Source organism: Lampris incognitus, chromosome 2, assembly GCF_029633865.1.
Source record: "Lampris incognitus isolate fLamInc1 chromosome 2, fLamInc1.hap2, whole genome shotgun sequence".
In the NCBI taxonomy this organism is placed as follows: domain Eukaryota; kingdom Metazoa; phylum Chordata; class Actinopteri; order Lampriformes; family Lampridae; genus Lampris; species Lampris incognitus.
Window position 1 is genome coordinate 146,475,598 of NC_079212.1, and position 27,993 is coordinate 146,503,590.

The 27,993-nt window shown below is 46.1% G+C and overlaps 1 protein-coding gene across 2 annotated transcripts; it reads left to right on the top strand.

Moving 5' to 3' along the window:
• Positions 1-224: 224 nt before the first annotated feature.
• tamm41 (TAM41 mitochondrial translocator assembly and maintenance homolog) lies at positions 225-27,987 on the top strand. 2 transcript variants are annotated; one of them, XM_056273114.1, is made up of 8 exons: positions 225-867; positions 4,974-5,156; positions 11,761-11,853; positions 13,660-13,810; positions 14,572-14,717; positions 21,008-21,173; positions 24,080-24,142; positions 24,795-27,987. In XM_056273114.1, exons 1-8 carry the CDS (start codon positions 730-732, stop codon positions 24,884-24,886), a joined length of 1,032 nt encoding a protein of 343 aa, XP_056129089.1. In that variant the 5' UTR covers positions 225-729; the 3' UTR covers positions 24,887-27,987. The 2 variants fall into 2 exon arrangements, with proteins under 2 accessions (XP_056129089.1, XP_056129090.1); XM_056273115.1 differs by lacking the exon at positions 11,761-11,853.
• The last annotated feature ends 6 nt before the right edge of the window (positions 27,988-27,993 follow it).

The window sequence follows — 27,993 nt, forward strand, 5'->3', positions numbered from 1 at the left end:
TTAATGGCAGTCGTGAAGTATCGGGAAGTTGTTTGCCAAGGGTCATAGAAGGAGACATAGGCGTAGAAGAAGAAGAAGGAAACGAAGAAGAAGAAGAAGAAGAGGAGGAACGAGGCATAGGCAGGAACGAGGTGTCAGAAATATGACGCAGCGAGAAGGCGTCTCACTCCAAATCTCAGAAAAATAAAAACACAATTTGATTTAGTAGACATCCTACAGAAGAACTCCACTGTCTTATACAATCTCGTTTCCGCTTCTTAGAGTAATCAACTTAATTGAGAAGATTTGAGTTTTTTTTTTAAGGGACTAGCGTAAATAAAAGACGTTCTGATCCACACCCCCATACCAGCTGGTAGCGGTAATGCGTCGTTTCGTTGTTTGCCACGCGCCAATAAACACGAAGAAGAAGAAGAAGAAGAAGAAGAAGAAGAAGAAGAAGAAGAAGAAGGCGCGCGGATGACGTGACGGACGTGGACGCGCGATAGCGCAGGGCCGTTGACTTTCACCGTCGCTACGTTTGTTGGCCGTTGTGTGTCAGGGTCGAAAATGTCTTTATTTCGCTTCCTCTTGTCCGGGGACCGGTGAAAGAGAGCGGTCGGTGTTGAGGTTAGAGCCGTCTGTCCGTCAGCCTGTCAGTCAGCCTGTCAGTCAGCCTGTCAGTCAGCCTGTCAGTCAGCCTGTCAGTCAGCCTGTCAGTCAGCCTGTCAGTCAGCCTGTCAGTCAGCCAGCATGAGTCTTCCAGCCTTGCAGAACACCGGCGTGCTCTACCGGAGGATCCTGTCTCACTTCCCGCAGGACTTCAGCCTGGCCTTCGCCTACGGGTCAGGAGTCTTCAAGCAACACGGCACCACTCAGGGTCAGATGGGGGTAAGAGACGCCGGACACACGGTCTCTAAACTTCCGGGTGGGGTGGGGGCTGTCTGTCTGCCCTTCTGTCTGCCTGTCTGTCCATCCAGGTGACGGTGTTATCTACACCAGTGGGTCTCAGCCTTTTTGGGGTCCTGGACCCCCTGCGTATTGTTGATCTACCCTGAGGACCCCTCCACCTGATCTTGGGGGAGGGGGGTTGCAATTTGATAGAAACAGTAGAAACTGCATTTTAAATTGCATTACAGCATTTATTCACTCTTTGGGGCAAAAATAAGAGCTTTCAGTTGTAACTTAGATATAGTTAACAAAACAGAATTCTTATGCAGTAACTTTCAGATATATGTAACAAAACAGAATATGTATTCAGTAACTTTCAGATATATGTAACAGAATATGTATTCAGTAACTTTCAGATATATGTAATAAAACAGAATTCTTATGCAGTAACTTTCAGATATATGTAACAAAACAGAATTCTTATGCAGTAACTTTCAGATATATGTAACAACAGAATTTTTATGCAGTAACTTTCAGATATATGTAACAAAACAGAATATGTATTCAGTAACTTTCAGATATATGTAACAAAACAGAATATGTATTCAGTAACTTTCAGATATATGTAACAAAACAGAATATGTATTCAGTAACTTTCAGATATATGTAACAAAACAGAATATGTATTCAGTAACTTTCAGATATATGTAACAAAACAGAATTCTTATGCAGTAACTGTCAGATATATCTAACAAAACAGAATACGTATTCAGTAACTTTCAGATATATGTAACAAAACAGAATATGTATTCAGTAACTTTCAGATATATGTAACAAAACAGAATATGTATTCAGTAACTTTCAGATATATGTAACAAAACAGAATATGTATTCAGTAACTTTCAGATATATGTAACAAAACAGAATTCTTATGCAGTAACTTTCAGATATATATAACAACAGAATTTTTATGCAGTAACTTTCAGATATATGTAACAACAGAATTTTTATGCAGTAACTTTCAGATATATGTAACAACAGAATATGTATTCAGTAACTTTCAGATATATGTAACAAAACAGAATTCTTATGCAGTTACTTTCAGATATATATAACAACAGAATTTTTATGCAGTAACTTTCAGATATATGTAACAACAGAATTTTTATGCAGTAACTTTCAGATATATGTAACAACAGAATTTTTATGCAGTAACTTTCAGATATATGTAACAAAACAGAATATGTATTCAGTAACTTTCAGATATATGTAACAACACAGAATATGTATTCAGTAACTTTCAGATATATGTAACAAAACAGAATATGTATTCAGTAACTTTCAGATATATGTAACAAAACAGAATTCTTATGCAGTAACTTTCAGATATATGTAACAAAACAGAATATGTATTCAGTAACTTCCAGATATATGTAACAAAACAGAATATGTATTCAGTCACTTTCAGATATATGTAACAACATAATTTTTATGCAGTAACTTTCAGATATATGTAACAACAGAATTTTTATGCAGTAACTTTCAGATATATGTAACAAAACAGAATATGTATTCAGTAACTTTCAGATATATGTAACAAAACAGAATATGTATTCAGTAACTTTCAGATATATGTAACAACAGAATTTTTATGCAGTAACTTTCAGATATATGTAACAAAACAGAATTCTCATGCAGTAACTTTCAGATATATATAACAACAGAATTTTTATGCAGTAACTTTCAGATATATGTAACAACAGAATTTTTATGCAGTAACTTTCAGATATATGTAACAAAACAGAATATGTATTCAGTAACTTTCAGATATATGTAACAAAACAGAATATGTATTCAGTAACTTTCAGATATACGTAACAAAACAGAATATGTATTCAGTAACTTTCAGATATATGTAACAAAACAGAATATGTATTCAGTAACTTTCAGATATATGTAACAAAACAGAATATCTATTCAGTAACTTTCAGATATATGTAACAAAACAGAATATGTATTCAGTAACTTTCAGATATATGTAACAAAACAGAATATGTATTCAGTAACTTCCAGATATATGTAACAAAACAGAATATGTATTCAGTCACTTTCAGATATATGTAACAACATAATTTTTATGCAGTAACTTTCAGATATATGTAACAAAACAGAATATGTATTCAGTAACTTCCAGATATATGTAACAAAACAGAATATGTATTCAGTCACTTTCAGATATATGTAACAACATAATTTTTATGCAGTAACTTTCAGATATATGTAACAACAGAATTTTACTCAGTAACTTTCAGATATATGTAACAAAACAGAATATGTATTCAGTAACTTTCAGATATATGTAACAAACAGAATATGTATTCAGTAACTTTCAGATATATGTAACAAAACAGAATATGTATTCAGTAACTTTCAGATATATGTAACAAAACAGAATATGTATTCCGTAACTTTCAGATATATGTAACAACAGAATTTTTATGCAGTAACTTTCAGATATATGTAACAAAACAGAATTCTCATGCAGTAACTTTCAGATATATATAACAACAGAATTTTTATGCAGTAACATTCAGATATATGTAACAACAGAATTTTTATGCAGTAACTTTCAGATATATGTAACAAAACAGAATATGTATTCAGTAACTTTCAGATATATGTAACAAAACAGAATATGTATTCAGTAACTTTCAGATATACGTAACAAAACAGAATATGTATTCAGTAACTTTCAGATATATGTAACAAAACAGAATATGTATTCAGTAACTTTCAGATATATGTAACAAAACAGAATATGTATTCAGTAACTTTCAGATATATGTAACAAAACAGAATATGTATTCAGTAACTTTCAGATATACGTAACAAAACAGAATATGTATTCAGTAACTTTCAGATATATGTAACAAAACAGAATATGTATTCAGTAACTTTCAGATATATATAACAGAACAGAATATGTATTCAGTAACTTTCAGATATATGTAACAAAACAGAATATGTATTCAGTAACTTTCAGATATATGTAACAACAGAATTTTTATGCAGTAACTTTTAACAATGCAAACGGGAGCGAGATCTCTTATGAAAATACAATAAATTACACTTGTGAAACAGATGTAATTAGAGAAAAAAGTCCTGTTACCCTTTATAGTTTGGGTAGATAAAGGTCTCAGTCACATTTGAGTAAAATAATCCTCTTTCTATAAATGTCATAGGATCTTTTTTTTAAAGATATTTTATTTTCACGGACCCCTTGCAATTACACCACGGACCACTAGGGGTCCGCGGACCCCCGGTTGAGAAACGCTGATCTACAGCAGTGGGTCTCAGTCAGTGTTTTATCAAACTCTGCGTCTGCCACCATCACAAGTTGTGACCATGAACACACAACGCGCCGCCTGACGGTCGCCACTAGATGGCGTTTGAAAAAAAACCGTTTCTCTTGGAACTTCAACCACAACAAACCCAAACCTAAAGCGTGTGAATTTTTATTTTCCCCCGTGTTGTGGTTTTGGACAGGCAGTCAGTCTTCCAGTAGAACAGTGTTGTGATATAGTGGATGTAGAAGGCAGAGAGTAACAGACCTGTTGACTCTGATCCGGGGCTACAAACCAGGTGTAGCACAGGGACGGCTAACCATATGCCATTGGAGAGCCATGTGTATGCAGGTTTTCATGGCAGCCGGACTCCACACCAGGTGATTTCACTGAATAGCAACCCTTCGACCAAAGAGGAAGAATGCACCACTGACTTTAGTCGACTGGTTAGCGCAGTCGCCGGTGGTGCGGGCAACCCGGGTTCGCGTCCCGGCTGCGGCGGTTTCCCGGCTGCCCCCTGAATTTGCTACATATGCAACGTGCATAATGCAATGCGTCGCCATGATGTGGTGACGTGGAGGGAGGGCAATCTCTCACTGACGTTGACTGAGAGTTACACATTGATGCAGCCCTACAGCGACTGCATCAATGCGGGTTGTAAGCGTTCAGGCTCAGTAAACCACATGTCGCGCTACAGAGAGTCACTAAACACTGGGATCTGTTCCATAGTTTAAGATGATACATTCTTCTCTCCAACTGCAGAAGAACATGGTGGACTTTGTGTTTGCGGTGGATGACCCCGTCACCTGGCACACCATGAACCTGCTGCAGAACCGAAAGCATTACTCTATCCTGAAGCTCCTGGGGCCCAGAAAGATAAGCTCCATCCAGAACGACCACGGGGCCAGGGTGTATTACAACACACTGGTTCCTGTGGATGGAAGGGTAAGTCGCTTGCCCACCTTACATGTGTTACATGTGTTTCACGTAGAAAGATGGGTCACTTTTATTCCCTTACAGGTCAACAAAACAGCCCAGTTCAGACAGATGGGCTGGGCTCCAGGTATTTGTTTTACCTTTGGGAAGAGCTCAGTCTACTCTGGACAACACTCCCATCAACAGCAAGCATGGAGGGAAGCGAGAGCACGAATTCTACAAGCTAACTATACAACTACATGGAAAACTATAGAAAATCAAACAAAAACTACATATAAAACCACCATCATATTAGAACTACTGAAACATACAGAAATATTTAGTTTTGGTCTTTCTCTATGGATAACTGTATTAGGGGTGGGACGATACTAGATCGAATTCCCAATCGTTCCATACGGTCTTCACGGCTCGAGACGCTCCCCGTTTCACGAGACTGTGTGTCGTTAACACTAGAACGACCGGGATTTCACTCCGACCTAAAACCACCATGGGCGGTCAAAATGGCGGCCGGTGTTTAAACTCTGTATCGTGTCAAGATAAATACCCAGCGGAGGTATTAATGCATCACACATGATAGTGTGTCTGTTATGAAACTACTGACACCAGTATTAACACTCTAACAACTATAATACTGTAGTGAATTCAGGAGGCAGCCGGGAACCGCCGCAGCCGGGACGCGAACCCAGGTCTCCTGCACCACGGGCGACTGCGTTAACCAGTCGATTGAAGGGTCCAACCCGCTAGCCAACGGGCTAACCAGTCGACTGAAGGGTCTGACCCGCTAGCCAACGGGCTAACCAGTTGACTAAAGGGTCTGACCCGCTAGCCAACGGGCTAACCAGTCGACTAAAGGGCCCGACCCGCTAGCCAACGGGCTAACCAGTTGACTGAAGGGTCTGACCCGCTAGCCAACGGGCTAACCAGTTGACTAAAGGGTCTGACCTGCTAGCCAACGGGCTAACCAGTCAACTGAAGGGTCCGACCCGCTAGCCAACGGGCTAACCAGTCGACTAAAGGGTCCGATCCGCTAGCCAACGGGCTAACCAGTCGACTAAAGGATCCGACCCGCTAGCCCAACGGGCTAACCAGGCGACTAAAGGATCCGATCCGCTAGCCAACGGGCTAACCAGTCGACTAAAGGGTCTGACCCGCTAGCCAATGGGCTAATCAGTCGACTAAAGGGTCTGACCCGCTAGCCAATGGGCTAACCAGTCGACTAAAGGGTCTGACCCGCTAGCCAACGGGCTAACCAGTTAACTGAAGGGTCCGACCCGCTAGCCAACGGGCTAACCAGTCGACTAAAGGGTCCGATCCGCTAGCCAACGGGCTAACCAGTCGACTAAAGGATCCGACCCGCTAGCCCAACGGGCTAACCAGGCGACTAAAGGATCCGATCCGCTAGCCAACGGGCTAACCAGTCGACTAAAGGGTCTGACCCGCTAGCCAACGGGCTAACCAGTCGACTAAAGGGTCTGACCCGCTAGCCAACGGGCTAACCAGTCGACTAAAGGGTCTGACCCGCTAGCCAACGGGCTAACCAGTCGACTAAAGGGTCTGACCCGCTAGCCAACAAGCTAACCAGTCGACTAAAGGGTCTGACCCGCTAGCCAACGGGCTAACCCGTCGACTAAAGGGTCTGACCCGCTAGCCAACGGGCTAACCAGTCGACTAAAGGGTCTGACCCACTAGCCAACGGGCTAACTCGTTGACTAAAGGGTCTGACCTGCTAGCCCGTTGGCTAGCGAGTCCACACAGCCGCGATGGCTACACTATTTTTCAAACAATCTAAAATGGCCGCTGTCCAACGCCTGTAAATACTGCAGCACCCCGGTGGTGGTCATGGTGCGTCTGTAACCAGACATGTTGAAATAACGCCTGAAAAACAAAACGGAAAACACACGTTGCTGCTCTGACAAACTAACAAGGCTTTAAAACCTGAAATGTAAAAAAAGAACTGACCGTTGTGCAGGAAATGACGTGAACAACACACGTGACCTGACGCGCACGATGACGCACAAATTACACACGGTGATTTTGACGGCTCATGGTGGTTTTAGGTAGATCTTATCATCACTTTTTTGTTTTGTACAATTGATCTAAAACTAATTTTAATGCAAATATATGCAGATTTAGGGGCATTCAGGGAGCGGCGGGTCTCTATCTTTTTTTTCACCCAAAGTTATTAAACTTTGAAAATCCAGAACAGTCAAAATGACCGCCCATGGTCGTTCTAGTAGTTTTTAAAGTAAAGTAATTGTGTTACACAATAAGAAGAGATGGCACATATTTTGTTAGAGCTTTTGCACGTGCATTACGTGTGAATACGTGCCGTGAGGATGCCAACATGTGAAGCCTGATTCTTAAAGGAAATGACAGACAGAACTGCAGCGGTGTTTTCTCTCCTTCGCACCAAGGCATCCACTGTGTCGTACTGAATCCAAACCCTGAGCCCTGACTCGTCACACGTAGGTTTGTGACTCGTCCCACCCCTAAACTGTATTCACTCTCTCTCTCTCTCTCCCTCTCTCTCTCTCTCTCCCTCTCTCTGTCTGTCTGTCTGTCTGTCTCTCTCTTTTTCTTTCAATACGTCTCTCGCAGAAATATGCCTGTCCTCAACACAAGAATAGAATATTTTTATGTACAGTAGAAGGTAGATGGTTGTGGCAGGTATCACATCACATGGCCCAGCCTGTGACAGTCCATGGTTGTAATAACACAGTTATAACCACAGAAGCAGCACTTAGCTGAAATTCACTGCTTTGCATATAGATAGTATAGATCAAATAGATCGTATAGAAAGTGTAGATCATATAGATTGTGTGTGTGTGTGTGTGTATGTATTATATATATATATTTATATATATATATATACGCCTTCACCCGAAATGAGTAAAACACAATTTAATACAAAGATAATAATGATTCACTATCTCCATATTCAAATGTGAGGCACTGGTGCTCTATAGTGTCCCTTGGCAAGACTTTCTGTTATTCGGTGGCACAGCGTCGCTGAGACGGCCTCAGAAGAATCATATAGATAGTATAGCTCATATAGACAGCTTAGATCGTATAGACCGCATGGATCGTATAGATAGTATAGACAGTATAGATAGTATAGACCAGCGTTTCTCAAACCTCTCCTGGCGGCCCACTTGTCCTGCATGTTTTAGATCTCTCCCTGCTCCAACACAGCTGATTCAAATGATCAACTCGTTATGAGCTCCCGAAGCTGCCCAATAACAAAACTGATCATTTAAATCAGCTGTGTTGGAGCAGGGAGAGATCTAAAACATGCGGGACAAGTGGTCCGCCAGGAGAGGTTTGAGAAACGCTGGTATAGACCATATAGATGGCACAGATCATATAGATCATTTAGATAGTATAAACCATATAGATAACACAGATCGTATATATCATTTAGATAGTATAGACCATATAGATAGTACAGATAATATAGATCATTTAGATAGTATAGACCATATAGATAGTACAGATAATATAGATCATTTAGATCGTATAGACCATATAGATCAGGGGTCGGGAACCTTTTTGACTGGGAGAGCCATAAAAGCCAAATATTTCTAAATATATTTCATTGAGAGCCATATAGTATTTTTAACGTATAATAAATTAAATATGTCTTACTTTTAATGCGACTTCTGGTGCTGCATGGTTTTGCTGATGGCCTTGTAGTCTGGTTCATACGTGGTGAGGTTGAGCTTCATGCAGGCGTTGAGGCTTCCATCAGTTAAACGTGAGCGTAGGTTGGTCTTAATGTTCCTCATATGCGAGAAAGACTGTTCACATGCATATGTAGAGCCAAACATGGTCAATACGGCAATACTCACACGCTGCATTGTGTGGTATGTCACAGGAAGCTCGTTCCAAGTTTTAAGAATCAGCTGGTCTTCAGGTTGAAGATTTTTCATTTCTGTCCACTTGTGTTCCCTCGCCAGCTCTGCTCGCTGTCGCGCAAGACTTTCCAACTCTCCATTAAGTGACTTGAACTTACTCATCCACATGTCTGATGCCTTCAGGTCAGCAACTTCCAGCTCAAAGTCTCCGATAGAGACCCCGGGGATGCATGTCAGGTCGATTTTGTCCACTGCACACTCATGTGGATGAGTGATGAACTTGAAAAGACCAGTGCGCGCACGAAATTCTCCAAAACGTGCTTTGAATGACTGCAGGAGATTGAACGTAAAGCCAGCTAGCTGCTGGAGATCCAGATGTTGAGTGGAGTCACTTGCTAAGCATGCATCTCTAAATTGTTGCAGTCTTTCAAAGTGCAGAAGACGACCTGTTTCAATGTCCCTGAGAAAGACTTCCGGCTTGCTTTCAAATGCAAACACTGCTTGTTGAAGGGATGAGATTGTATTTCCAATACCTTGCATTTTCACATTGAGCTGGTTCAGATGGCCAGTTATGTCCACGAGATAGTGAAACTGCAGGAGCCAGTCAGTGTTGTCTAGCTCAGGATGCTTGACGCCTTTCATTTCAAGAAAAGTCCGGATTTCACTCAGGCAAGCTGCAAAACGGCTGAGCACCTTCCCCCTTGACAACCAACGCACGTTGCTGTGTAAAAGCAGACCGGGATAATGATTCCCAACTTCTTCTAACAGAGCTTTAAACTGGCGATCATTTAAAGCTCGGGCAACAATAAAGTTGACCACTCGAATGACCAGAGACATCACCTCGCCAAGCTCCTGGCCACACGTCTGAGTGCAAAGCGCCTCCTGGTGCAGGATGCAATGAAAACTTAGGATGGCTCTCTTTTCATGTTCACGGAGAAGCGCTACAAATCCTTTGTTCTTCCCCAACATACAGGGTGCACCATCAGTACAGACAGAAATAAGTTTATCCATCGGTAGTTTTTTTTCTTTAGCAAACTCCATGAAAGACATGAATAAATCCTCTCCTCTTGTTGTCCCTTTCATTGGCAAAACAGCCAAGCTTTCCTCACGCAGTGTGTCACCTGCAGCATACCTGGCAATGATACTGCACTGAGATAGATGGCTAACGTCTGTTGACTCATCTAACGCGAGAGAAAAGTATGTCCCGGCGTTTATGTCCTTAATTTGTGTTTCCTCGACTTGATTTGCCATCATGATGCTACGATCGTGCACAGTTCTTGCTGACAGGGGCATGTCTTTTATTCGTTTGATTATCTTGTCTTTATTTGGGAAGTCATCAAACAGTTCATTGGCCACATCAAGCATGAATGTTTTGAATGACTTTCCATTCCTTACTATTGCCAAAGCCCCCGCAAAGCTAGCGGAATTCCCGTCACCTTGCTTGGTCCACACACGTAGTTGCTGCTGACTCGTCTGCACTCTCCGCTGTAGCTCCTCGCATGCCCTTTTCCTGCTGTCCCCCGCTGGATATTTCCATGCAAATGAAGCATGGTGCGTATCGAAGTGCCGCTTTATATTTGACCGTTTCATCGATGCAATTTTATCATTGCATATTAGACACACCGCAGATCCTGCTCTCTCCACAAATGCAAATTCCTCTGTCCACTCAGCCTGGAATGCACGGTAATCATCGTCTTTTTTTCTTTTCGCCATCTTTTCCGTTACAAGGGTTGAAGCGGATAAACTAGTTGGCTATCTGATAAAATTGATTTCTTCACCTTTACAATGACCCGGACATGCTCGCGAGCCATTGGTTCCCGACCCGACCCACGGGTGACCCGTGACCCGTGAAATTTATCTTCAAAACGAATTTCTGTTTACTTTAAAATGACACAGTATTATTAAGAAATATCACAAGTATTTTAAAATCAGTTCCAAACTGATTTTTTTGAAAAAAAATAAATTTTCAACTCAAAATTGTCTGGGAGCCATATGCCGTCACCGGAAGAGCCATATATGGCTCACGAGCCATAGGTTCCCGACCGCTGATATAGATAGTACAGATAATATAGATCGTATAGATAGTATAGATTGCACCAAAATGTCAAGGTAAGCACCAGGTTGGATATGTCTGACTTGATGTGTCTAGGAACACCAGTATTCAGTGAAAATACGTTGTTTTAGTGTTGTGTAGAGCTTTAAGGAGAAAATTCTGTTCCACAGTCACTCCATGTTACATGAAAAACCAGCAGGTAGAAACTGACACACTTACACATATCATATAGCTGAACACAGAAAGCACCCCGCGGTGCCAGTACTAAAACGCTACAGTCCTGAATCTGCTGGTGTTACTGGACCAGTGTGTGTTCTATGTAGGTGGTGGTGAGGTGAGTGTCTGAGCTCCATTCACACTGAATGAGAGTCAGCAGGGCTGTTGTGTCAGAAACACACAAAAAGCCTGGTGGAACCTGAGTTGTACTTATTGATGTAGTACTATGTGTTGGTGAAGGTCTTCTACCAGCTGGTTCTGTCATATCTGCTGCTTACACACAACACCTTCACTTCTTCAGACTCAACACTACCTGCCTTCTTCCTCATCTGGCTGCTGTGATGAAGATGAAGACCACTACACACTCATTTTTCCTGGCAGTCCTACCAGACACCAACCATTACCCCAAAACACTACCAACCAGAGCAGTGGTGGTTTGGATGAGTGATGTGTGTTTCATGTAAGTCTTGTGTCCTTCTCCCTCATCCAGGTCATCAAGTACGGTGTGATCAGCACGGAGGCCCTGGTTGATGACCTGATGCACTGGGAGACCCTGTACATCGCCGGACGCCTACACAAACCAGTCAGTAAAACCTTACCAGGCTGGTATGGAACCAGTCAGTAAAACTAGATCTGTGTCAGTGGAATCAGACGGACAGTTCTGAGATCAGTCAGTCACCCTCACGAGACTAGTCACACATGTCCAGTTTATGACAAACAACACTCATGGTGGTCTGTTCAATACATAAACCAGTCAGTGAGTTTAGTCCTACTTAACAGGTCTGGTCTGGTCTGGTCTATGCAGCCTGCTGTTCTGAGCTGTGAGCTGTGTGTGTGATGTGCAGTAGGGGTGGGACGAGTCACAAACCTCACGGTTCGATACGGGTCAGGGCTCAGGGTTTGGATTCAGTACGATACAGTGGACGCCTTGGTAAGCAAGAGACAAAACACCGCTGCTGTTCTCTATTTTTCATTTCCGTTTTTCTCCCAGTTGTATCTGGCCAATTACACCACTCTTTTGAGCCGTCCCGGTCTCTGCTCCACCCCCTCTGCCGGTCCGGGGAGGGCTGCAGACTACCACATGCCTCCTCCCATACATGTGGAGTCACCAGCTGCTTCTTTTCACCTGACAGTGAGGAGTTTCACCAGGGGGACGTAGCATGTGGGAGGATCACGCTATTCCCCCAAGTTCCCCCTCTGCTCTGAACAGGTGCCCCAACCGACCAGAGGAGGCGCTGGTGCAGTGATCAGGACACACACCCACATCCGGCTTCCCACCAGCAGACACGGCCCATTGTGTCTGTAGGGACGTCCGACCAAGCTGGAGGTAACGCGGGGATTTGATCCAGCGATCCCTGTGTTGGTAGGCAACGGAATAGACCGCTACGCCACCCGGACGCCCCAAGGCGGTCATTTTGACCGTTTTGGATTTTCAAAGTTTAACAACTTTGTGGAAAAAAGATACAGACCTGCCGCTCCCTGAATGCTCCTAAGTCTGCACATATTAGCATTAAAATGAGTTTTAGAGCAATCGCACAAAACGAAAAAGTGATGATGAGATATCTACCTAAAACCACCATGAGCCGTCAAAATCGCTTCATTTGTGCGTCATCGTGCGCGTCAGGTCACGTGTGTTGTTCACGTCATTTCCTGCACAACGTTCAGTTCTTTTTTTACATTTCAGGTTTTAAAGCCTTGTTAGTTTGTTAGAGCAGCAACATGTGTTTTCCGTTTTGTTTTTCAGGCGTTATTTCAACATGTCTGGGTACAGACGCACCATGACCACCACCGAGGCGCTGCAGTATTTACAGGCGTTGGACAGCGGCCATTTTAGATTGTTTGAAAGATAGTGTAGCGATCGCGGCTGTGTGGACTCATTAGGCCGTTGGCTAGCAGGTCAGACCCTTTAGTCGACTGATTAGCCCGTTGGCTAGCGGATCGGACCCTTTAGTCGACTGGTTAGCCCGTTGGCTAGCGGATCGGACCCTTTAGTCGACTGGTTAGCCCGTTGGCTAGCGGATCGGACCCTTTAGTCGACTGGTTAGCCCGTTGGCTAGCAGGTCGGACCCTTTAGTCGACTGGTTAGCCCGTTGGCTAGTGGGTCGGACCCTTTAGTTGACCGCCCATGGTGGTTTTAGGTCGGAGTGAAATCCCAGTCATTCTAGTGTTAACGACACACAGTCTTGTTAAACGGGGAGCGTCTCGAGCCGTGAAGACTGTATGGAACGATTGGGAAGTGGATCCGGTATCGTCCCACCCCTAGTGTGCATGTGCCATGTTTGTTTGCCTCAGGGCAGAAATCACGTACCGCCGGACACAAAACAGGCGCTCCCATGCAGACCTGCACCCTGGGCTTCCTGACTGTGTGTGTGTGTGTGTGTGTCTGCAGGTGAAGATGCTGGTGCAGAATGAGAGTGGGAAGCTTCGTGCGGCTCTCATGGGGAATCTGAAGAGTGCCGTGATCGCCTCCTTCCTCATGCTGCCTGAGAGCTTCACTGAGGAAGACCTCTTCCTGCAGATAGCTGGCCTGTCCTACGCTGGTAGGTGGACCTTAACCATAACACACACACACACACTCATACACGCAGATAACTTTTTTTTATAGTTCACATTTGTACTAATTTGATCAGAAGAGGGGGGGGGGGCACGGTGGCGCAGTGGTTAGTGCGGTTGCCTCACAGCAAGAAGGTCCTGGGTTCAAGCCCCGCGGTAGTCCAACCTTGGGGGTCGTCCTCTGTGTGGAGATTGCATGTTCTCCCCATGTCTGCGTGGGTTTCCTCCAGGGGCTCCGGTTTCCTCCCACAGTCCAAAGACATGTAGGTCAGGTGACTCACCGTACTAAATTGTCTCTAGGTGTGAATGTGTGTGTGTGTGATGGCCTGGTGTCTTGTCCAGGGTGTCTCCCCACCTGCCGCCCAATGACTGCTGGGATAGGCTCCAGCATCCCATGACTCCAATTGGGATAAGCAGCTTGGATAATGGATGGATGGATGATGGATGGATGGTGAGGTACCGCTCCAAAGAAATACCGAGAACATGCTTCCAGCCTTCCTTTTCTCAGTCCTGAAGCCTTAAGAGGAGGAAACGCTCCCAGACTGTGTTCTGATGGCGGACTGACGTCATTAATGTGCCGACTGACTGACTTCCTCCATGTTTTGCTGGCTGTCTTCATGAGGTCGTGTTGTGTCTTCATGAAGTCGTGTCTTCATGAGGTCATGTTGTGTCTTGATGAGGTCGTGTTGTGTCTTCATAAGGTCCTGTTGTGTCTTCATGAGGTCGTGTTGTGTGCTGCCTTGTTAAGGGGACTTCAGGATGGTGATTGGAGAGGACAAGTCCAAGGTTTCCAATATTGTCAAAGACAACATCCAACACTTGAGGATCCTGTACAGCAACATCCTTCAGGACTGCTCTCAGGTGGTCTACAAGCCTCAGCAGGGGAAGCTGGAGGTGAGGACACACACACACACACACACACACACACACACACACACACACACACTGTCTGCTACTACTACTACTGCTACTTCCAGCTGCTCCCGTTAGGGGGCGCCACAGCGGATCATCCGTTTCCATCTCTTCCTGTCCTCTGCATCTTCCTCTGTCACACCAGCCACCTGCATGTCCTCCCTCACCACCTCCATAAACCTCCTCTTTGGCCTTCCTCTTCTCCTCTTCCCTGGCAGCTCCATATTCAGCATCCTTCTCCCAATATACCCAGCATCTCTCCTCCACACATGTCCAAACCATCTCAATCTTGTCTCTCTTGCTTTGTCTCCAAACCGTCCAACCTGAGCTGTCCCTCTAATGTACTCATTTCTCATCCTGTCCTTCTTCGTCACTCCCGTCGAAATTGGGAGGTGCACCTTTAAGACGTACCTGCCTGGATGCGGGAGCGGTGGCGTCATCAGGTGGTGCCTTGTGTTCTTTGAGTTAGTTGAGTGACACACATGCAGTGAATGGACGTATGTCATTTAGCTCCTGTTCTTCTTCTGCCTCTCAGCTCATGATGGGTGAACATGGTGCCGTGGAGACCCGGCATCATACGGTCGATGTTATGTGCTACGGCGTGAAGCAGCAGTGTGGAAATCCCTGTGTCGTTGTCCATCGACTCGCTGAGCTAACCAGCTATCCTGGGGCTCTTGTTAACTAGCCACATGCTGCTAGTTCTGTCCACCTACACCAGCCCAATGTTACAACACACACACACACACACACACTTTTCTAAAGTCAAATATAATAACTGCTCAGTCAGGACACAAGTGCTCTTCTACAAAGCTAGAGAGCAGGTTACTCGATGAGTACCAAAACTGAGAAAAGTGACTTAAAACTTGACATTCGGGCGTCCGGGTGGTGTGGTGGTCTATTCCGTTGCCCACCAACACGGGGCTCGCCGGTTCGAATCCCCGTGTTGCCTCCGGCTTGGTCAGGCGTCCCTACAGACACAATGGGCCGTGTCTGCGGATGGCAATCCGGATGTGGGTATGTGTCCTGGTCACTGCTCTAGCGCCTCCTCTGGTTGGTCGGGGCGCCTGTTCGGGCGGAGGGGGAACTGGGGGGAATAGCATGATCCTCCCACGCGCTACGTCCCCCTGGTGAAACTCCTCACTGTCAGGTGAAAAGAAGTGACTGATGACTCCACATGTATGGGAGGAGGCATGTGGTAGTCTGCAGCCCTCCCTGGATCGGCAGAGGGGGTGGAGCAGAGACCGGGACGGCTCGGGAGAGTCGGGTAATTGGCCGGATACAATCAGGAGGAAAAAAAGGAGAGGAAATCCAAAAGAAACAAAACAAAACTTGACCCTCATTTATCTTTTATGGGTGTAATTTTTGAAATGGGGACGTCAGGACTCTAGATGTGACCTTTTACATCGTCCCAAGAATAGTTTGCCCCGCTGGGAACCCCTGCCGCTGTGCAGAGAACCAGCCGAGTCTCCAGAAGACGTCGGAGCTTAGAAGAGTTTTCTTCTGACTTACTGCTGGTTCTAATTCTCTCCTCCAAGGTGTTGTGAAATCTGTGAAAGCCAAGGCGCGTAGACAAGGATCTCTGCCTGGACAAAAAAATGTGTTTGTCAACGTTGCTCAACTCCAGCTCCCTGGAATACGAGCCACATGTTGTGTCTCGGAGTTTTGATGAAATAAGTGTGATGTGAAGCCTCATCCTCGTCCAGACCAGGACAGAACATGCAGTACCAACCGGTACATGGAGCCTGATGCCCCCCTTCTCCCTGCTATGGGTGTTTGCTGACACAGTGTGAAGGGCGTGTATGCGGTGCCGACACTGCTCTGTGCTCGTCTTTCATTTCAGGAACAAGGTTTCATCTTTCCTTTATGTTCCGCTGCTTCAGCCCCTCCCAGATTTTCCACTACCTCCGGCATCACGCCACCACAAAACCGCCACATGCCCGATCTGCAGCCACCGCCACAAAGGCCCGGCTCCATTCCCTTTCAGTACAGTCAGTCCTGGGATAACACTGTCAATCAAACATTTCATTTCAAACATTAACTCATCGTGGATCAAGAATGCTGTTTCATTTGACCTCATTTCCTGTTCACACAGCCAGCGCCAAACGGCCGAGTGGCTGCTGTCGTTTGCTGTTTCTTGGTGACGTGGGGAAATGAGAGCATTCTCTGGAAGGTTGTCAGCAGGAGAGACAGATGTCATAGGGCATCATAGGGCGTGCGGGTAGCATGGTGGTCGATTCCGTTTTCTACCAACACGGGGATCACCAGTTCAAATCCCCGTGCTACCTCCGACTTGGTCGGGCGTCCCTACAGGCACAATTGGCCGTGTCTGCGAGTGGGAAGCTGAATATGGGTATATGTCTTGGTCGCTGCACTAGCACCTCTTCTGGTTGGTCGGGGCACCTGTTCGGGGGGAGGGGGAACTGGGGGAAATAGCGTGATCCTCCCACACGCTACGTCCCCCTGGTGCAACCCCGTACCACGCTAAAGCGTGCAATACACCCACCGGTCCAACGTGTCAGTGTCATGGTTTGCCTCACTGAGGCGTGAAAAGTACATGCATGTATGAAGGTACAGTGCCAGCAGGGGGCGATGATTAAGAGGTGAAGGCAGGTTAGGGTTGGGGTAGGTTTAGTTTTAGGGTTATAGTTGGATTAGGGTTATAGTGAGGTTAGGGTTAGTTTTAGGGTTATAGTTGGTTTAGGGTTAAGGTTACGGTTGGGTTATGGTTATAGTTGGGTTAGGGTTTGGATTATGGTTGGGTTAGGGTTAGTTTTAGGGTTATAGTTGGATTAGGGTTATAGTTGGATTAGGGTTAAGGTTACGGTTGGGTTAGGGTTCGTTTTAGGGTTATAGTTGGATTAGGGTTATAGTTGGATTAGGGTTATAGTTGGGTTGGGTTAGGGTTAAGGTTACGGTTGGGTTATGGTTATAGTTGGGTTAGGGTTTGGATTATGGTTGGGTTAGGGTTAATTTTAGGGTTATAGTTGGATTAGGGTTATAGTTGGGTTAGGGTTATAGTTGGGTTAGGGTTAAGGTTACGGTTGGGTTAGGGTTCGTTTTAGGGTTATAGTTGGGTTAGGGTTAAGGTTACGGTTGGGTTAGGGTTCGTTTTAGGGTTATAGTTGGATTAGGGTTATAGTTGGGTTAGGGTTAAGGTTACGGTTGGGTTATAGTTGGGTTAGGGTTTGGATTATGGTTGGGTTAGGGTTAGTTTTAGGGTTATAGTTGGATTAGGGTTATAGTTGGATTAGGGTTATAGTTGGGTTAGGGTTAAGGTTACGGTTGGGTTAGGGTTCGTTTTAGGATTATAGTTGGGTTAGGGTTAAGGTTACGGTTGGGTTATGGTTGGGTTAGGGTTCGTTTTAGGGTTATAGTTGGATTAGGGTTATAGTTGGGTTAGGGTTAAGGTTACGGTTGGGTTAGGGTTCGTTTTAGGGTTATAGTTGGATTAGGGTTATAGTTGGGTTAGGGTTAAGGTTACGGTTGGGTTATGGTTGGGTTAGGGTTCGTTTTAGGGTTATAGTTGGATTAGGGTTATAGTTGGATTAGGGTTATAGTTGGATTAGGGTTATAGTTGGGTTAGGGTTCGTTTTAGGGTTATAGTTGGATTAGGGTTATAGTTGGGTTGGGTTAGGGTTAAGGTTACGGTTGGGTTATGGTTATAGTTGGGTTAGGGTTTGGATTATGGTTGGGTTAGGGTTGGTTTTAGGGTTATAGTTGGATTAGGGTTATAGTTGGATTAGGGTTATAGTTGGGTTAGGGTTAAGGTTACGGTTGGGTTATGGTTGGGTTAGGGTTCGTTTTAGGATTATAGTTGGGTTAGGGTTAAGGTTACGGTTGGATTATGGTTGGGTTAGTAAGGGATTTTGGAAAATGCTTTATGCTTTTCCTCCGTGGGGAGTTGCTGGCATTGAGTTAATCATCGCCTCCTGCTGGCACTGCACCTTCATACACGCGTATACTTTTCACGCCTGAGCGAGGCAAACCGTGACACTGACACGTTGGACCGGCGGGTGTATTACACGCTTTGGCGTGATACTGGGCTGCCTGGTGAAACTCCTCACTGTCAGGTGAAACGAAGCGGCTGGTGACTCCACATGTATGGGAGGAGGCATGTGGTAGCCTGCAGCCCTCCCCGGATTGGCAGAGGGGCTGGAGCAGCAACCGGGACGGCTCAAAAGAGTGGGTTAATTGACCGGATGCAACTGGGGTTAAGAAGGGAGGGGAAAAATAGATGTCGACTTTATGATCAAGTATTTGTTAATGTTGTGTGTCTGATCGTAGACTGAAGTCAAGAACTCTGGTATGGTTTGAATCTGCACGATTAGTTGCTCTTCTGTTGTTGTGTACTGTCAGGATAAGCACACCAGGATGGTTTTAGTTTGTTGTGTGCTTATGGGAGATTGTTGTACAAGCATGCCAACACTTGTGACCTGGATTCTGCTCTCTGATTGGCTGCTGCTCTGACCTCCTGCTCAGGAGGTTGTCAGGCAGTCAACTGTTGGAGCGAGGAGATTCTCATCCCGTCTCTGGTGTCTGCACATGCTGTGACTACCAGATGAGCTGCTATGAGTGGGCGAGACGTGATTTATGAAGGCTTGAAAATGTCCCAGGAGCCTTTGGTTTTTGTGAACAGTCACGCCAAAATGCCGATCACTTTCTGAAGAGCATTTCCCAGAAATCAGAAGGTGGCTTGGTTTTCAGTCACATTGAAAAGCTGAATAAAAATACTGTTTTCCCCGCGCCGACTTTCCTTTCTTTTTTATTTTACCCCTTTTTCTCCCCAGTTGTATCCGGCCAATTATGCCACTCTTCTGAGCCATCCCAGTCGCTGCTACACCCCCTCTGCCGATCCGGGAAGGGTTCCCCCTCCCCCCCGAACAGGCGCCCCGACCGACCAGAGGAGGCGCTAATGCAGCGACCAGGACACATACCCACATCCAGCTTCCCACCCACAGACACGGACAATTGTGTCTGTAGGGACGCCCGACCAAGCTGGAAGTAACACGGGGATTCGAACCGCCGATCTCCATGTTGTGTTGGTAGGCAACGGAATAGACCGCCACGCTACCCAGACACCCCTACTTTTCTTTCTTGCATTGTTTTATCACCAAGTCTTTTCATCAGGTGTTTTGTTTCCAAATGCGTGACGTTATTTTCTGTTCTGTGCCATCACACATCTCTACCCCGGAGGAGGAGTCCCTCCTCATCTCTACCCCGGAGGAGGAGTCCCTCCTCATCTCTACCCCGGAGGAGGAGTCTCTCCTCATCTCTACCCTGGAGGAGGAGTTCCTCCTCTGATGCTTCTCATGAACTTTCTTCCTTTTTGTTCTGCTGAAATCGAAGTACAGAAGGTGTTTTTCTCTGTCATTCACTGCATGGACCTGTTTCCTACTTTGTAAATGTAAAACCCTCTGAGACGACACGAAGCCATCTGACTGGTTCCCATCACAAGAGCAGCTATAGACATCATAAGAGCAGCTATAGACATCATAAGAGCAGCTATAGACATCATAAAAGCAGCTCTAGGCATCATAAGGGCAGCTATAAGCAACATAAGGTCAGCTATATGCATCATAAGAGTAGCTATAGGCATAATAAGAGCAGCTATAGGCATCATAAGGGCAGCTATAGGCATCATAAGAGTAGCTATAGGCATCATAAGGGCAGCTATAGGCATAATAAGAGCAGCTATAGGCATCATAAGAGCAGCTATAGGCATCATAAGAGTAGCTATAGGCATAATAAGAGCAGCTATAGGCATCATAAGGGCAGCTATAGGCATAATAAGAGCAGCTATAGGCATCGTGGGTATCTTGTGATGTCTTTACTTGTTCTCCCTGATTCTAAATCAAAGGGGAACCAAAGTGGCTGCCACCGCATAGCTGTTGGCGAGAAAGGGTGGACGTGAAGGATTGTTTGGTTTTGTGTCTGCAGTTAAAGTGAAGCTGGAGCTGGTGCCCTGAGGTTTACTCTGTCTCTCCTGCTGGGTTTCCATCAAGCTGTTTTCATTCAGCTGTTTTAGTGGCAAGTAATCAAAGCCAGTATACTGAGAAGAACTTGTATCGCTGTTAGACTTTACTGCCTTCTCAGGGGGGTTCCTCCTGGACGTGTTTGATGAATGCAGACTCGCACACAACGGACATTGTTTAATCTCTTAAAACCAGTAAATGGAAACTAATCTGATTCATATTTTGATTATTTCAACCTTTCAAAAGTGGACAAAAGCATGGCTTAACATTTGGTGGCAAACACGACTTCTGTGTCTGCAGGTGGACAAGAGCCCTGAAGGTCAGTTTGTCCAGCTGATGGCGCTCCCGCGGACCTTACAGCAGCGGATCACCAGGCTGGTGGATCCTCCTGGGAAGAACCGAGACGTGGAGGAGATCCTGCTGCAGGTGGCCCAGGACCCGGACTGTGGAGCGGTCGTACAACAGGGTAGGGAACGATGGATTTACGGATGGAAAGATGAATACAGAGAAGAGAGATGTCAAAATCTGACATGTAGTCTCATCGGAGGAGATCCCCTGTCAGAAGAGCTGTAATTCTGTCTCTACTAGCGCTGGGCCATATCATGGCCAGATTAACCCACCAGGGGGCACAGGGGCACGCATGTCCATTGGGGCCCCCGCCCCCACCCCGTCAGATAGGCTACGCAAACAATACTAAACATTGTTAAATGTAAAACTCACGCAAATAGCCAACATGGTTGTCGATGCTATGCCAATCTGCATGGGATTCGGATGGCGACTACAAAGGACAACACAATTTTGAATCACAAAACAAACAGAGATGAGAACAGCAGCTCACAGCATCGCAGACATATTGCGAAGCCTTCTTCCCACTTACAATGGCTTACCAACAGGAAATAAATGTTTGTTTCAGGCAAATAACTTAGTCCCCCCTCAGTAGAGACTGTAGCTTGGGGCCCTCGCATCAATAGAGATTGTAGCTTGGGGCCCTCGCATCAATAGAGATTGTAGCTTGGGGCCCTCGCATCAATAGAGACTGTAGCTTGGGGCCCTGCATCAATAGAGATTGTAGCTTGGGGCCCTCGCATCAATAGAGATTGTAGCTTGGGGCCCTCGCATCAATAGAGATTGTAGCTTGGGGCCCTCGCATCAGTAGAGACTGTAGCTTGGGGCCCTGCATCAATAGAGGCTGTAGTTGGGGTCCGTGGTGGCGTAGCGGTCTAAGCGTCGGCTTTGTGCCGATGCAGTTTCCCACTGGGGACTGGGGTTCGCGCCCCGGTCTTGTCAGATCCGACTATGGCCGGACTCGATGAAGCAGCAATCATTGGCAACGCTGTCTTCGGGAGGGGGCCAGAGTCGGCTTGTGTGCGCCACATGAATGCGTCTCTGTGAGTGTCGGAAAAAGTAGTGGTTCGGCCTGGAGTCGCCTTGTCACGGAAGTGGCGAGGTGGCTCCTTCGAGACTGCCGGCTGAAGAGATGCAGTTGGCGAACGCATGCAATACGAGGGTGGGAGTTTGAACTAGAATAGGGATCGATTGGCCACTAAATTGGGAGAAAAAAGGGGAAAATCAGAAAGAAAAAGAAAATAAAGTAGAGACTGTAGCTTGGGGCCCTGCATCAGTAGAGACTGTAGCTTGGGGCCCCCATGTCAGTAGAGAGACTAGCTTGGGCCCTACATTGCGATGTAGGGTTGGAACAAATGTCCTTTGTAGGGTATAATTGGGGATCCCTACTATACATCAACACAATACCCCTGACCTTTTGGGGCCCCTCGTGGTCCGGGGCACTCGCCCGGCATGCCCGGTCCATAATCCAGCCTTGGGCCACATGCAACAAAATCAAATGCCACAACAGATTTTTGACTAAATATCTCAGTATGGGTAACATGATGATATTGTGGGCTGACTGCTGGGGCTTTGATAAGATACAGGATCATTAGTAATGTGGACCTGGTGGCCAGGCAGGGACACACATTCATTGTTCATTTCACTAAAGCCTCCTACACACCGTGAGAGTTTAGCAACCCTGTAAGTTTACTGCAGGCCACACTGTGCGATATGGATCTAATGAACTTGGGTACGACATCAAGTATGATGTATGTAGACTGTATGATGACACTACTGAATCGCAGGCTACGACCCAAGTACATAAAAACGTCGTCAGCGTGTGTGCCGCTTCAGCTTGCATCATCAACCTACGCCGCTGGTAGAGCAACATGACCCCACGCAGGAATTGAGTCCTTTCAATAGTGCCACAGCTCGTTTTGTTGCTGGTTTTGTTGAATCCAGGGCATTTGGGTCACAGACATTAACGGTGTGTTTGTTTGTGTTAAGTGCCAGCAAAGATTGTGCGTGGCATTGATCAGTGTGTCATTTCCTGCTGCATTTCTATTGGTTGGTTAGTAGACGTAGGTCATAGCAGCAGTCACATTGTGAGACGGTCATCCTACATTTCTGACACTGTCAGACTTTTGTCCCAGCTTATCTTCGGTCGCAAGACCATAATAACGGCCATCTTGGAACCTGTCTCACAGTGAACCTGTCAGTGCAACGTAGGACCACCGTTTTGGAGCCACGACCAAAGATATCACCACGTTTAGTCATCTTTCATCTGAGACGCCCACATCACACGGTCTGTAGGAGGCGTCACACAGTGGAATGAGCTCAGAGAACTGAATCACTGAATCACAGGAGTCAAAGATTCACAAGGTTTATTCATCACATGCTTCAAGTACAATGAGCAGTGAAATTAATTTTTTGGTAGGCTCCGAAAACTGCAACAACAGAAGAGCAACATCAATGAAATAAGAACAACATAAAATACAACAACATTTTACAAAAGTTAAAAATCCGGGGACTGTACAGAAGGCATATCCTGTAAGTATCTACATGTACCATGTGCAGTTATATGCAAGTGTGCAAGTAGTCTGTATGTGTGAAGTGTCGGAGGCAAGGTGGCAGTAGTGACAGGTTCTTCTGCGTACACACAGTGTGAGTGATTCTCCTCTAGCATGTTGCACAGTGACTCTCAGTGTTTGGAAACACCACTTCAGATGTGAGACTGAGACGGCCCTGAAGTTTCTCTGTAATATGAGACCAGCAGACAACACGCCACGCCATCAACTCCCTCCTCACCTCTGTCTTGCCATCAACTCCCTCCTCACCTCTGTTGTGCCGTCAACTCCCTCCTCACCTCTGTCATGCTATCAACTCCCTCCTCACCTCTGTCATGCCGTCAACTCCCTCCTCACCTCTGTCGTGTTGTTGCAGGTTTTGAACAGATAGAGATAACACAACGTGTAAGGTGTTCAACAGCTGCATGATGATGTGGGAAGGGGTTTGTAAAGTCTGAGTCTGCGGTCTCCTCTGCAGGTATCTCTTCCATCGTGAAGTCCTCCAGTGTAACACAGAGCATCAAAGGCATCGCCACAGCCGGTAAGTTCACTATCCGCCTGTCCCTTTTATATTAGCGAGACCTTTTAACGATGCGTTGACTCTGTCTACACTGCTGCTTCAGATTAAAATACTTTTAATGGGGGCGTCCGGGTGGCGTGGCGGTCTATTCCGTTGCCAACCAACACGGGGCTCGCTGGTTTGAATCCCCGTGTTACCTCCAGCTCGGTTGGGCGTCCCTACAGACACAATTGGCCATGTCTGCGGGTGGGAAGCCGGATGTGGGTATGTGTCCTGGTCACTGCACTAGCGCCTCCTCTGGTCGGTCGGGGCGCCTGTTCGGGGGGCTGGCGGGAAATAGCGTGATCCTCCCACGCGCTACATCCCCCTGGTGAAACTCCTCACTGTCAGGTGAAAAGAGGCAGCTGGTGACTCCACATGTATCGGAGGAGGCATGTGGTAGTCTGCAGCTCTCCCCGGATCGGCAGAGGTGGTGGAGCAGCGAGCAGGACGGCTTGGAAGAGTGGAGTAATTGGCCAGATGGAATTGGGGAGAAAAGGGGGGGGGGGCACAAAAAAAATACATGCAGCAAAAAAAAAAGAAGTTTGGTTGTCCCTGCAGGGTGACCCAGCGTTGTATGTTGGGGTGTAGTGAGTCCTCTTAACACAGTATTTTGTGTTGCCATCTCTCTCAGGGTTGTGGAAGACAGTGTCGTACAGCTCCAAGAAACTCATTAAGATGTGGAGAGGATGGAGAAGGAAGCCGTCTGTCTCCCAGCTGTCCTGACCCTGTCTTGTCTGGCGTCTTTTCTCATCTCTAGCCGTCAGCCAGGAAAGCACTGGACCGTCTGTCTGTCCATCAGACACCTGTCTAACCCCCCACCTCAACACCAGCAAACAACACTGACCTCTGTACTCATCAGTCCATCTTCCCTGTGGGATGGGATCACTGAGCTCCTGTTCAGCTTTGTGTCAGTAGTCTTAACATCCTGGCTGTCCTTGTCACTTCCCTGGGTCAGATAAAAAATAAATAAAGAGGGGCTGAGAAGTAAACTTCCTCAAGAACAAATTCTTGATGTTTTACCAGTCAGTCTGAATGAAGTCTGTAGGACTTTTTTCTTATTTGTGGAGGGGACACGCTACAAACTGGATTCACACACTGTCAGACTGGTTGTGATGGACTACATGTTGATGGCGTTGTGAGCCAGACTGGTCACGAGAGTCGATCACATTGATTTTCATCAGGTTGGGTCTGGACTGTCTCTCAGTGATAGAAAGTTTAAAAAGTGGATGGTTAACTCTCCACTCTGGAGACCGAGCCAAAGAGGCTACAGAGTCGAGACGGACACAGAGAAGTAACAAACATCAACGGTGGCGGTGATGAACGAGGTGGTTGGTTTGGTTGAAGAAGCCGAATCATTTCTGGGCAGTTCAAGAATGACACTGACTTCCTCTTCATTTCCCCTGTATAAGTCTGTCTGTGGCTGTGGTCTGGCTGATAGACTAATACATATGATCACTGATTGAAGGGTTGGCAGCAGGCGATCAGAAAATTTTGACCTCATGCCTTCAAGACTGCTGCGCTCTGCATCCAGAATTTTCTCTCATCAGGCCCGAAAAAGATGAATTTAACTCCCGTCTTCCGTCAAAGCTACTGACATTTGTAATTTGTGATATTGGGCAATACAAATAAAATTGACTTGACTTGACATAATTCATCCATTCCTCCATTATCTGAACCGCTTATCCTGCTCTCAGGGTTGCGGGGATGCCGGAGCCTATCCCAGCAGTCATTGGGCAGCAGGCGGGGAGACACCCAGGACAGGCCACCAGGCCAGACATAATTCAAGAAAGCCCTAAAAACATTACTTTTGCAGGCCCATCTTAATCTATAGTCCCTAAACCAGACTGTTCGGCAATATAGTCCAACTAAATTTTGATTTTTCTTCTTTTTTTGGGGGGTTCCCTGTTTTTCTCCCCAATTGTACTTGGCCAATTACCCCATTCTTCCGAGCCGTCCCGGTCGCTGCTCCGCCCCCCCCCCCCGATCCAGTGAGGGCTGCAGACTACCACATGCCTCTTCCGATACATGTGGAGTCACCAGCTGCTTCTTTTCACCTGACAGTGAGGAGTTTAACCAGGGGGACGTAGCACATGGCAGGTTCACGCTATTCCCCAGTTCACCCTCCCCCCCAGTTCACCCTCCCCCTGAACAGGTGCCCCGACCGACCAGAGGAGGCGCTAGTGCAGCGACCAAGACATATACCCATATTCAGCTTCCTACGGCCAAATGTGTCTGTAGGGACGCCCGACCAAGCCAGAGGTAACACAGGGATTTGAACCAGTGATCCCTGTGTTGGTAGGCAATGGAATAGACTGCTATGCTACCTGGACACCCCTCTAAATTTGGATTTTGAATTGCCTATTACATGCATGAGTATTGGTGATCTAGCTGTTGTGCAACTTAAGAGTGCATATTATGTGAAGGACAGTTTATCTGGCAATTCCTGGCTCTTTGTCGGTGGGGTTGGATAGAAGTGTCTGCCTAGTGAGAACATGTATAAAATGTGAATAACAAAACGAGGCAAATCACACGCACAGTGCAGACGTTGTGTACACGTGTTGGCTGTGTGATGGACATCGCTCTACAGAAGAAGGAATTTTCCTCTGCTGCTGTGTCCGTTTCCGCTTCTGCTGCGTCATATCTCAATTTTGATGGCACCTTGGATTGGCCTCCAGAGCCACATGGACCGTCCACTTTTTGGACAGGCCCCCCTGTCTGAAATATCTCTGGATGAGAAGGCCAGACCCAAGCTTGGAAGAGATCAGTGTGATCGGTTGTGATCTGATGTGTGGCAAGGTTACGACTGAGGCGACGCAGGTGATCAGATGGAACAAGTTAATGTTCAATTCATGGAAGGCAACAAGAGAAAAGTATAGAATCATATATATTTAATGTGTAATTGGCTGTCATGTACTACATTGCCTATGGGAGGGGTTGAGACTATCTGCTGCATGTTTCTCATTTAAATATGTACCCTGCACTGCCAAGATGAGAGACTTCGATCCTAAAGTACTGACTGAACGGAGTTTTTGTCTGTGGAGGTTCTTTACTGTTGCCCCGTGATGCTGTCATGCTGTGGACAGTGTTACACGTGTTTCCTCTTCCTCCCCCTCCCCCAAATTGCCAAAGACATGTGAACTGTTGAGTTTTGAGTCTCGTGTCGGTGATGACGGCATCACGTCACCTCGGCCCTTACTCATTTTGAGAGTATTCCTGACAATGCCGTCATCTTTATTTTGAAACGTGAGTCACCGCTGGAGGAGACACTGTATATCTGAGGGTGGCTTTGTCTTTATCCTGATCATGAACGGCATGCTGACAACAGGAAAATAAACCCGCATCCATCTTGGGGCGATCCCTGGCCTTCCCTGCTGGTCTGTCTTGTCTACCTGTTTTGCAGAATGCTGCTGGACGGCCAGGGATCATCAGCACCAGCTGGAAGCATGTGGGCCTAGTGCTCCCAGTCTTTAAAACAGGCTGTTCCCCAGTTGATGGAAATGAACTGTTTGTAACCTGTTTGTATCCAGTGGAGACTGTTAAGAATAAATTCAGTTCCTCCTGCATCTGTAGTCCGCCTCCCCTCCTCTGCGGCGGCTTGCTGACCCGGGCTCTGGCCGTCTGAACTGCACCATTGACACACCACAGACTCAACTGTTGATTTCAATTTACAATGACCCTCATGTGCCCCATTACCCAATGCAGAGATTTGGCTTGTTAAGACTCTTAGCCTCATAACAGTTGGCCTGTTGTCTGACTTGTTGCACACCATGTATTAATCTTCACTACAGTTGCCACAACGTGATTTGATAAACCCTATGCTGCATTCTAAA